General features: G+C 36.1%; 1 protein-coding gene across 4 annotated transcripts in view; it reads left to right on the plus strand.

Annotated features, from left to right (window-relative positions):
- LOC150095098 (HEAT repeat-containing protein 5B) overlaps nucleotides 1–13,234 on the plus strand; it is a 665,516-nt gene that overhangs the window by 578,549 nt on the left and 73,733 nt on the right. For 3 of the 4 annotated variants that reach the window (XM_090410861.1, XM_090410863.1, XM_090410862.1), the window contains one exon: nucleotides 5,844–6,143. In XM_090410861.1, coding sequence (XP_090266987.1) covers nucleotides 5,844–6,143 — 300 coding nt within the window. Of the gene's footprint in view, nucleotides 1–5,843; nucleotides 6,144–6,835; nucleotides 6,888–13,234 lie in introns of those variants that run through there. The other variant, XM_090410864.1, reaches the window with a different exon arrangement.

Raw genomic sequence — 13,234 nt, forward strand, 5'->3', positions numbered from 1 at the left:
TTGAATTATTTCAATTTACCATGAATGCAGGTTACTTTACATGGGGGGGGGGGAATTCTACAAACAGATTAATGGTACAGCTATGGGTTCCCCCCTCTCTCCCCCGTTAGCAAATTTTTACATGGAATACTTTGAAAACAAAGTACTTACCACAGCTACATACAAGCCACAAGTGTGGTTGCGCTATGTAGATGATGTGTTTGCCATCTGGCCCCATGGACAAGACACTTTGGATGCTTTTGTCACCTACCTAAACAGCCAACACCCCAAAATTCACTTCACAGTAGAAAAAGAATCAAATAACTGTTTACCATTTCTTGACACATTAGTCACCCGCCTTTCAGATGGATCACTATCTTTTTTTATTTACAGAAAGCCCACACACACAGGAAGATACCTACATAAACAATCACATCATCATCCAGTCCAACAGTACGGCATTTTAAAAACACTTACACACAGAGCCAGAGCCATTTGTTCTAATGATACAGCTCTGACCACTGAACTCCAGTACCTGCGCCATACGTTCTTAGCCAACGGCTACAATCCCTACAAAATAGATAAAATACTACATAGGCCCATCACTCTGTCCTCCCCTAATACACAAGAATACAACATGACCATTTCTATTCCCTATATCAGAGGTACATCGGAAAAGATAGCCAAAGTATTGTTGAAACATGGCCTTCGCACCACCTTCAAACCTCATGTCAAGCTGGCAACTCTGATCTGCTCGCCAAAGGATAAACTTCACCCTTTAGCACACCCAGGAGTTCCATGTATGAGTATGAAGTTCCATGTGACTGTGACTTGGCCTATTATGGGCAAACAGGAAGATCAGTGAACATCCGCCTGGAAGAACATGAAAGATACCTTCGCTACTATTACTATGGCAAGTCGGGACTGGCAGACCACGCTTTGGACACTCCTTCACACAGGATTAGATGGAGGAAAACGAATGTGCTATTTAGGAATCGTTATAGATCTGAAAGATTATTTTTTGAGTCAGCAATCAAAATCAGTCAAAAAACTCCTGGATAACTGCTGTTTTTTTTTTTTTTTTTTTTTTCCATTAGAGGGTGCCAAAAATAGGACTTTAGATCTTTTGTCTTTTGCAATTATATTGTTTCACTCACTCACTGTCGCGTTTACATGTGTGTTGTGCTCTGATGATGCTGAGTTGAAAATCAGCGAAATATTAGCGTTAATAAAACATCTTTGTTGATAAAAGTGTTTGTGGTGTTGTTAATACCGTGAAAAATAAGTCATGAGTAAATCCAATATTTTTTGCATGCATGGCATTTATAATCAGAAATATCTTCCGTTATAGCGAATTTTTGAACAATATGATATTGTTGTGTCCCAATCTCTTAGACTGTTAATTTTGTGTTCTATACTTCCGATCTTCCCTACAGAGTCACAAAGGCACAAAGGGATTGCCTCAGGAGCGAGCCAAAACCTAAGTGGCAAAGGTCTTGAAATCCATCTTCTCATAGAGCTCTAGGAATATTTATTTTTTTTGCTGCACCACCTAAAACAGTTAGATCAAGTAAAGCTATCTTAACCAAGAATTGATTTCAAGATGTACACAAGTGACTATTGATTTGCAGTCAAGACCTGCAATATAACCTATTCTTCCCACCCGCTCAGATTCAAACCTTTTACAAGTGGTGCATCGGATTCTAGAATTCAGACACTTAGGTTTAAAAATTGCAAAGTTTATTAAGCATATTAACACATTTACAATACAATTAACATTCATACTAAATTCCAATACTAATCAGTTAAGATTGCATGTATCCTTAATGAAACAAGAGTATCAAAAACAGCATTCCTAATAAATCATTCGCAAAGATGGTTATTCTAGAGTAATATTTTTTTCATTAAACATTCGTTATATATCTCATTACTCAGACTAATTCATCTCAGCTTTCTCTGAAGCATACACATTAAATTAACCTGTATATGAGCTAACTCACTGTTCGTTCTAGTGTTAACATGCTACAGTCCTGCTCTAAATAAATCTATGTCCTCGATCCTTAATGTCTCTTAATTTCACTTTACTTAACACCATTGTAAGTTACACACATAGCATAGACAAAGGAAATTTTAACGTTATCATACACTAAGGCTTTTCATACTTGTTCCTTCAATTTGGACTGCCTTCCTTCGGTTGATCCTCCTTCTTGTTCACTTAGACGATGAGGTACCTTGGATTCTCCGATCATTCTGTGATTTCACACGATTCTGGCATGACTGACTTGTTCCAGGCATAGCTGTGGCATTGGGCGATTTCTCCTTCACGATTCTGCTACCTAGACGCTGAGTTTTTCCAAGGACTGTGGATACACAAGGGGAGATATACTTCTTCATCATACGATCAAGAGCTTATAACATCGCCAGCACTTGGATGGCATTTCCTGCTATCGCTCACCGGACTCTGAAAATAGCTTACCGCTGTTCCTTGTCCGAGCACTTTGGGACAGAGCCGCTCCTTCGTGCAACTTCCTATCTGCCAGACGACCTCCAACCACCAGCCAAGGGAAGAAAAAATTTACCCGAGAGAGGGGGGGGGGGGGTTCCTAACCCTTTTATTTCTATCTCCCGTACCGGTAATCACTGTAACCTTCGTAACTCACCCAATACGTAGCACTTCACCCACGTGGGTCTCGCTTCATACTGTTTGTTTCCGATTTTCTTCTGCCCACGCTCTGCCACGTGCTATGAGCATGCGACTGCCTGAGACCACCTCTCCTTCTTTGAACTTTTGTTCACAATATTTTATGTAAGTCATTCCTCAGACAAGTATTACAAATTTTAGTAAATTTTTGTTCAATTTATACATTATTAAAGGCCTTGCACAATCAAAAAATTATTATTTCCTCTAACAACTTACAGTCTCTTTTCTTTATGCTAACATAATTTTATATTATATCACATGTATATAGCACAATACTTAGAAGCAAGCATTTTCCTACATAAAATTTTGTATCTTATTTTTCTATCTGTTAAACGATGATAGATGTGGAATTCTTTAGGATTCCCACTTATCAAGGTTTAACAATATGTTGAAAATGTTTTCACTTGGTTATAAATTAAAGATGCCAAGAAATTATATTCTTGGTTTAATCCTTTATCCAAGTGTAAGCAAACAAAGTTTGCACATGAAGTATCTGCACAACTGGGTTACTTGTATATAGGGGCTAATGACCTCACATCAGTTGCCTTAGTATCCCATAATGCAAGGTACATATCCTTATGGACATCTATGATACTATGCATTATGGCAAAGGCCATTACCCAGACCGGTTTCGACCTTTATTGAGGTCCAAGGTTGAGGTAATGCAGGTCATATATTTCCAATATACAAGTTATTAAGAGGTCGCACCTTATTACTAAAATACTCTGGATTGAAGATAGATGTTTAAAGTTTTTTCACTAAAGCAATTGATGTGAGGTTATTAGCCCATATATACAACTAACCCAGTCATTAAGATACTTCACGTGCAAACTTTGTTTGCTTACACTTGGATAAAGAATGTAACCAAGAATATAATTTCTTGGCATCTTTAATTTATAGTATAACCAAGTGAAAAAACTTTCAACATCTTTCTCCAATCCAGAGTATTTTAGTAATAAGTTACGACACCTTTTGGCTATTTGTATATGGAAATATGACTTCTGCATTACTCCAGTAGGTGAAAAGTTCAAAAAACCCTGGGAGGGTAATCGATGGCAATGCTGTAGCCAATGAAGCTCTAACTGAGGCTCGGCTATTGCTGTTACCCTCCTGCCATGATCAGACCTTTATGAATCAATAGCACCTTATCCTTACACTGTCCTCTACAGATAACGGGGAAGATAAAAAGCATTCTTTCTTCGCCCCTTTAAGCCAGTCCTTATATGCTTCCCAAACTTCTGGATGTCAGGGCCCCCTTTGCAAAAATTAAAATATTTCACGGCCCTCCCTCGAAAAAAAATCGTAATAGAGAGATATATTATTATAATATTTATTGTATTTATATTCAATACAAAACATACACAGCGAATATTGCAAAAATCAAATGCATATATTACATTTTTTGCCTCTTACCATTTGGTTCTGATGACGATGCGGGCTGTTCTGGTAAAATATGAAATACTGTCCCTTTTTTTTTTTTTTTTTTTTTTTTTGAGTCTGTTTCTGATTGTTCGCGGGAATTTGTTTTTATTTTTTATCAGCCACTTATCCATCTCAGGGTTAAATTTTTTAACGTAGAATAGATCAAATAATATCACCACTTACTAATACTGGCACACCACAGACTGATAACACATGAAATTAGTGAATATTACCTGAATAAGGGAATCCCAGGACAAGGAACATTTTTCTCTTTTGTGACTTTTCTCCCTTTACAGTAATTAAGCCTAACGCGAAACAGACAACAAAGGCAGGTTATTAAAACGTGCATATGATTGGTGCGGTATTAACAAAAGATCGCGCAACCGAAAGATAAAAGCATAGCTGACAATTGAGTTGAAATGCTAACTTTCTTCAACCGAATTCCATATGTGAAACTGCCATAACATTCATTATATATATATATATATTACTTAGTTTTAACACTTTTACGAATTTTAACACGTTCGGTTGAATTTTATTGCTGCCTTGGGAAATCGAACTCGCACACGTCTAATTAATAACAATAGTTTTTAGTTAGATACTGTGTTTGCCCATGCAACATATGGTTTTGTTTCAGTCTATATAGCATAGTTTCTGTATGAGAGGACATATGATTCATTAATTAGTGTGTTTTTATCCCATTTGTCTCTAATTGCACTATTTGTTGAGAAATATATTACACAGACTCCTCATACCTTATTCACTGGCATAATAAAAGTACTTGTTTTTATTGCCTCTGCAGTATAGTGGCTGTTAAGGAGGGTGTTGTTTACCACTGCAAGAGAATTACTATCTCCCCACATGAACTTGTTTAAGCTTTTTTTTCATCTGTGAAGTATATGTGAAACTTTTATTGGTAACAGAAAACTAGCTCGGATGACAGTGATAATATAAAACGAGTTTTGATATGTATATAAAGTCAATATCAACAGTCCCTGATTACAAACGCATGATGAAAGGGACAGGAAGATTTGGAGCTTCCCTGGAGAGCATTCAAAGTAAATACAATTAACCACTGCTTTGAAATGAAACATATGAATAAGCAATATTTACTAACATTCATTAAGCACCGAAATACGCAGGAAGCAAAGTTTGTGAACCAACACCAATGTGTGAATTTTTCCATTAAAATATAAAAAATAACAAAAAAGAAATAATAAATAATAAAAGTTAAATACCTTTCTTTTAAAATAAAAAAAATCTACTTAGTCTTAAAACATTTTAAATTTGTTTTCATTATTTCACGGCCCCCCTAAACAAAACCTACGTCCCCCAAGGGGGCCGCGGCCCACAGTTTGGGAAGCGCTGCTTATAACGACTTGGTATCTCTTCTGGGTAGTGGCCCTTCCCATCATAAGGATTTGTACCTTGCATTACAAGATACTAAGGCAATTGATTCGGGGTCATTAGCTCCTATATTCAAGCAGCCCAATCATGAAGATACTTCATGAGCAAACTTCGCTTACACTTGGATCAAGGATGAAAACCAAGAATATAATTTTTTGGCATCTTTAATTTATAATATATGCTTTTAGAAATTTATTAATGATTTTAAGGTAATCAAATTTTTATAGAATTTTAGTCCAGATAAAAGCTTCTATTTTAAAAATTAGTGTATTTTTGAGTACTTTTATAATTTTCATTTTCTATATTTTTCACAAAAATAACTTTAATTTTGTAGAACTTGCACCAGCTAATCAGGAACCTAAAGATGTTGATAAGGAACTTGCTTCTTTAGGAGAAGGAGGAGAAAGTGGAGTAATCACTCCAGAGAAATCAGTAGTGTTTGCTCTTCTGGAAGATTGCTTATGCTTGCTTGTTCGCCAGTTGCCTCAGCTTAGTCCTACTCTTGCCACCACTACAGGAGCCATAATGACCCAAGGTTCCCCTTGTTCAAAACGAGTAACAGAAAAATCTGCTCATATGATAGCTGCTGCCCTTGAAGTTTTAGTTGAACTGCCTGGTCTTTGTTCTCCAGCAGGTAATTTTAAGATTTATTTCGCTTTTATTTTGGATTTTGTGTTTTAAAAAAAAAATATATATATATATATATTACTTATGTCTTTGTTATATTTTAGAAAGAAACATTTTTGATTCTTGAAAGAATCAAAAATGTTTACAGGATGGAAGCTGACATACATATTATTATTAAGAGAAAGACAGGTAGTAAGTGGACTTTCTCGATGAGTCAGGGACTCATCGAGGAAGTCCACATACTACCTGTCATACTTGTTCTTGAATTTTTTCATGCTACTTGCACATACAACATCCAGTGGCATTGCACTCCCTTCTTGATAGCATTCATTTCTCAACTACCAAGGATGCCCTCTTGTCCTTTCTCCAGCTTCCATAAAATGAAAAATTTCATCTATTGATATTTCAGATATAAAGTTCTATATTTCATGTCTAATTTTTGTATCATATCTAAAGATTTATTATAATATCTAAGGAGCTTGAGAAAAATGATGTTTGGATCATTAGTTATATCACACATCAGTGTTGCAGGAAAGTGCTGTATATCAGCACTTTCTCAATATACAACTGGGTGTACTCTCAGTGTGTTGCCTCTATCATTCATGAATTGCCTTCAGAAAAATTTGCAGTATATATATATATATATATATATATATATATATATATTATACTAATGTCTGTTTTTTTTTTTTATTATAGAAATGTGCTGAACTGTAATGCACCATCAGCAAGCGTATATCGAAATATATCAACAAACAAACAAAAAATAATAATTCCTGATTTATCTTGTTAAACATTTGGAAAATGGTTTATTCACTTTTCATTGGAATTATATTAAGTGCTCAACAGCAAAATAAATTTCTCCAATCAGCCTTTGTGGATTTTGCATACAGTGCCTGTTTTTTGCCATTAGAATTTGTATAGTATTATGGTCAAATTTTGATTTACTACTACTTCGTTAAAAATATCTGCTTATTATTATTAAACTTAATAATTTGTATAATTACACTACTAATATTGACACTAATACAGCTAGTGGGCAAATATTAACCAATAGAAATAGTTGGCTAAAGTGATTTACATTCTAACAAATTTGTTTAACGATAAACTTATGTCTTTTTATTTTGTACAAATAAGTATTTCTGTTTGCAGTTTTTCTGCCTCCGATTCCTCAAAAAATGAATATTTTGATAAATTAATGAATACAGTTAGCATTTTTCATTAACATAAAAAATGTTTCAGCTATTTGCAGAAATTGGTTGATAGGTGGAAGAGGGTTGATATAATTGAGACATTCAAATTACTGAAGGGTTTTTGCAGGATTAATTCAGAGGAAATTTTTCAGAACAGGTCTGGGTGGTGAGAGAACTAGGGACCATCCATGGAAACCGGACAAGAGTGTGGTTAGCAAGGGTGTTAGAACTAGATTTTTTGCTTGGAGAGTGGTGAATGAGTGGAATGAGCTGCCAGAGTCTGTTGTGGGTGCCATGATTGGATTGTGAGTGAGTTCAAAGCAAAGTATGATAGATACTGTGTGGATGCTGAATAGTTGTTCTGGACATGATTAGGGCCTCCCTCGATGAGTCTAAGGACTCTTTGGAGTTGCCCGTAACAATAATAATATTCAGGTTCCAGTTTTTAGTGAATGTAGTAAATTAAAGATGTAAGTAGATAAAAGAATATGTGAAAATGATATGATTAAATTCATTTAAATATATTTATAACAGGTGAATTAGCCTGAACACTAAATTTGCACATTATACATTAAGTTACTGATCTTATGATTTAGTTAGAAATAAAATTGAGCAAAGACAAGAAACCATATATGAGACTGAAAAAAAATTATGAGTAATTTTTTTTCAGATGGCAGTTTTACATGGTTTAATTACAGATGGCATCAGTGGCAGAATCATGTGAAAAATGAAAATATTAGAAAAGAACTCACTTTGTTTGTCTATCACAATGTGTCAGCACAACAATTATGGTGGAATTGTCACTTAAACGGAATGGGAGAAGAAAGGTTGAGAAAAAGGTGTTTGCCTCATGAATGGAAGAAAAAAAATCAGAGGAAGATCAAGATATATGTGGATTTGATGCAGTTTGATTTAGTGATGCCTTAGAAGACAGAAACGTAAGATCTGCCAGTAGTGTAATCTTCACAAATAACAGATTGTTTTAGAAGAAAATTGTTGATAAGAAACTAGTAATGATGTAAACTAAATCACAGTTCTGTCATGGTATTCTGTATCCTCCTTGGGATACATATCAGGAATGTCATGATGATATCAGTTGCTTTTGTCAGGTCTTTAATATTTTTACTTAAAGATAGCAAATTAAATGTAGAAATACAGAGGATTCCAGTTAACTGGGCTACATTGGGAATATAATATCATGTTGGAGGCTTAATGAATTGTACACAGTACTCAGAAAGGATTAAAACAGAATTTAATACCTCCTATATTTTGTCTCAGTCACTGAGACTTCAGCGATTACAAAAAAACTAATGTAACATATACACAAATACCACACAATACTAAGCCAACCATGTGGGTGACTCTAAAGTCTTATCTAGCTGGCCTGGAATGTAATGTGGGATCTCTGATGATTAATGTTTCCCAAATCTTCAGAAGTTTAATGCAACCGTATTTATTTAGATTTGGTTGATTTCTGAGAGCTGCTGCAGATTCGAAAAATAGTCTCCCTTTTTTGAATTTACTGTAGTGGAGCATGGTGGTTTTTTCCCGAGAGGTCCTGTGGGTTGTATCCAAGACATGGTCAGCCAGGCCTGACTGACCATAGTCATGGTTGCAGATGTATGACTTGTGTTCTTCTAGGTGGATGATTGCTGATCTACTTGTCTGTCCAAAGTATGCTAGCTTACAAGAACAGGGTACTTTATAAACTCCAGGAGGCACTGAAAGAGGAGGGAGCTCATTTTTGGTGGAATGGATAAGGAAAGTAAGTTCATGTTGGGGCTTATATGCTGTGTGGAGGCTGTAGTTTTTTTTAAGGACCTGGCTATTTTTTCTGATGTGCCACGGATGTAGGGTATGGTGATGGCATTTCTAAAGTCCTTCTGAAGAGATGGCTGGGGAATGGGGGAGGGACTGATTATTCTTTTAATTCTGTAATTGCTGTAGCCATTGGAAAGGAAGGTGTGTGTGTGTGTGTGTGTGTGTGTGTGTGTGTGTGTGGTTGAGCCCATTTGAAAGGGCGGTTCTACTGGAACAAAGATTGTGGGCTCTTTTGGTTAGAGTTTTAATAATGCCATATTGTTGAGAGGGATGGTGGTGGGAGAGTTTGTGAATGTATCTGCCTGTGTGCATAAGCTTTCTGTATACAGTGAAAGAACGTGTACCATTAGGAAGGCATGTAACTAAGATGTCTAGGAAGGGTAAACTATTCTTCTTTTTCCTTTCCATCGTAAACTGAATTCTTGAATGTAGGCTGTTGAGGTGACTGAGGAAGGAGTCTAATGTGTTTGGGCCATGAGGCCAAATAGAGAACACATCATCTACATATCTTAGCCAGATAAGGTTTGAGAAGGACTGAGTCTATGACTTGTTTTTCAAAATTTTCCATATAAAAATATGGCAAGAGGGGGTGAGGAGGGAAACCCATGGCGGTTCCCTTTATAAGCATGTAAATTTTGTTCTTCCAAGAAAAATAACCAGAATTGATGGCAAAGGAAAAACGTTTTCTAAGAGTGTTAAGGTAACAATTAAGGGAATGTTGGCAAACAGTGAGAAGATGTCAAAGCTTACCAATATGTCTGTGTTATTTAAGTTTAGATTTTCTATTAGGGTTTTAAAATGGGTAGAGTTTTTTATATAGGATTGGAATTCTTTCTGTGCGGAAGCTTCTGAAGATGAGATGCCATAGAAAGAATTCCAAAAAATAAAAAATAAACATATCAAAAAGTATAACAACCTGTGCAAATTCAATCACTCCAAACAGTGGTTAATTGATCTTCCAAAAGGCTCAACGATGATGCCCTAAGCCTTGGCCACAATTTCGGCATTGCACCGAAAGAAGTGCTGATGCTAGATGTAATGTATAATATTGAATGTGGTGTCTGTCGCTTAGCGCGTGAGATAGCAAATAACATCAGACTTGCCGTCGCCAATATCCTCGCCCAGTCGTCATTTGAAAAAGTAATTCATCATCCAGCCAACGCGCTGATCTCAGGAAATTACAAAAAGACAAAAGTATCGTCATCACCAGAGCGGATAAGAGTAATGCCATGGAATACAATCAAAAAATGGAGAGTTTATCCTCTGAGATCGCTCTATCTACGTCCCACTAGAACACGATCCCACAAAAACACAAGTTAAAAAATTAAAAAAGTTACTCAAAAAAAGTATCTTCCTGGCCTTCGGATATTATGAAAAACTCAAACCTTTCTGTTCCCGTTCCCCCCCAAATATATGGTTTACCAAAAATCCACAAACCTAATTCCCCACTAAGACCTATAGTAGATGCCACTAACGCACCTTGCTACAAACTGTCAAAACAGCTGGCTAACTCTTTGAACCCCCCTGCCCTTCACTGGACTTACCACATCCTATATAAAAAACTTCCCATTTTAAAACCCTAATAGAAAATCTCACCTTAAATAACACAGGCATATTGTTAAGCTTTGACATCTCCTCACTGTTTACCAATATTCCCTTAATTGATACCTTAACACTCTTCGAAAACGTTTTTCCTTCTGACATCTTAGATCTCTTTTCCTTTTCCCTCAGTTTTGGTTATTTTTCTTGGAAGAACAAAATTTACAAGCAGTTAGGGAACTGCCATAGGTTCCTCCCTCTCAAACCTTCTATCTAGCTAAGATATGTAGATGATGTGTTCTCTGTTTGGCCTCATGGCCCAGACACATTAGACTCCTTCCTCAGTCACCCCATCAGCCTACATCCAAGAATCCAGTTTACGATGGAACGGGATTAAACTGGATTTACCCTTCCTGTACACCTTAGTTGCATGCCTTCCTAATGCTGCACTTTCCTTCGCTGTATATAGAAAAAACTACGCACACAGGCAGATATATTCACCTACTCTCCCACCACCACCCCGCTCAACATATGGCATTATTAAAACTCTAACCAAGAGATTCCACAATCTTTGTTCCAGTAGAACCACCCTTTCAACTGAGCTCAACCACATACACAACAGCTTCCTCTCCAATGGTGGTTACAGCGATCATAGTATTAAAAAAATAATCAGTTCCTCCCCCATTCCCCGGCCATCTCTTCAAAAAGAGTTTAGAAATACGATCATCATACCCTACATCCGTGGCACATTGGAAAAAAATGGCCCAGATTTTAAAGTACAACCTTCACACAATTTAAGCCCATTTCAAACTTGCTACCTTTATCTGTTCTACAAAAGATCAGTCCCCTCCTCTCTCCGTGCCTGGAGTTTATAAAGTACCCTGTTCCTGCTGGCATACTTTGGACAAACAGGTAGATCAGCAACCATCTGCCTAGAAGAACACAAGTCATACATCTGCAACCAACACTATGGTCAGTCAGGCCTGGCTGACCATGTCTTGGATACAACCCACAGCATCTCTTGGGAAAAAACCACCATGCTCCACCACAGTAAATTCAAAAATTAGAGACTATTTTTCGAATATACGCAGCAGCTGTCAGAAATCAACCAAAATCTAAATAAATATGGTTGCATTAAACTTCCGAAGATTTGGGAAACATAATCATCAGAGATCCCACCTTACATTCCAGGCCACCTACAACTGCTCATAGAGGGCACACCACCTAGATAGGACTTTAGAGTCACCCACGTGGTTGGCTTAGTATTGTGTGGTATTTGTATATATATATGTTACATTAGTTTTTTTGTAATTCCTGAAGTCTCAATGACTGAGACGAAATATAGGAAGTATTAAATTCTGTTTTAATCCTTTCTGAGTACTGTATACAATCCATTAAGCCTCCAACATGATATCCTCACAGCACTTAAGCTTCAACACACGGAATAGAAAAATTTGGCCCAATTAAGCAGCTGTCCCAATATAAGGCAAAATACAAGTTTTTCATTAATTGTGTAGCAAAATTACTGTTTTTTACTTTATTATTGTTTACTTTAATTACAGTTGGCTTTAATTAAAGTAAAATAGTGCTATAAAAATAATTTCAGGTATATACATATTAAATACACAAGCTGCTCTTAGCAGTTAATGATATTGTTGGCATTGGTCATAGCCTGTCTTTTTTTGACTGCAATTAAACAAAATCTGCACTAGATACCTGTGCTGATTTCATTTAATCTTTGCATTCCTACCTGAAATAGAGTTGCAATCTAGTAATAAATTTTCTAGCATCCAGAGTAGTCAGTCATTCAAACACACAGTCATTATCCTCATCACTTTCTTGTTCTTCTAATGTCTGCTGATGTTTTACTGCAATTTCTTCCTCAAAATCTTCATTTTCATTATAGTAATGAAGACTACCATCAATGGATGCAAATGCTTAGTTTCTGATGTGGTTTGTGTCTAATGGGACGTCATTTTCACTATTGTCTATATCCAGTATAACGATGATTGAATGCTTAAAACCATAGTGAGCGAAACAGTTTGGGATGGTCTTGTTATTTCTCACTATTATCAGCCGTAAACTGTATGTTTTGTAAAACATTAACTTTTCACTTGCCTCCTTAGCAATTGTTAAGAACCAGTAAATTTTTTCTTTATTTCTGTTTTAATTCCATGTTCTAACTCATAAGCCAATTCTTAAAATATTCAGATGTTATCCATGCATTTTTGTTTGCATGGTACTGATCTGGTGAACGCTCTATTCTAATCCCTTTAAAGCATCGAGGTTGATCCCTCCCTCCAATAACTAACTGGTTTTGTTTATCAGTTCCTAACCTATTTGAACAGCATAACACTGTACATGAATCATTAATCCAAATCATGTAGCATGTTTATAACACAGGGAACCTGATGTGGCACAATAAAATAGCCCTGTGTTATTAGTGTTAATGGTATTGAAAATACCATTAACAAGTGTCATTCCAGTTCTCTAATTACACTAATTGTTGCTAAACATAATACATAGACTGTAAATGTCTCTATAC

Source organism: Typopeltis vanoorti, chromosome 21 (genome assembly GCF_054136105.1).
Source record: "Typopeltis vanoorti isolate ZY-2024b chromosome 21, IOZ_Tvanoo_1.0, whole genome shotgun sequence".
Lineage (NCBI taxonomy): Eukaryota > Metazoa > Arthropoda > Arachnida > Uropygi > Thelyphonidae > Typopeltis > Typopeltis vanoorti.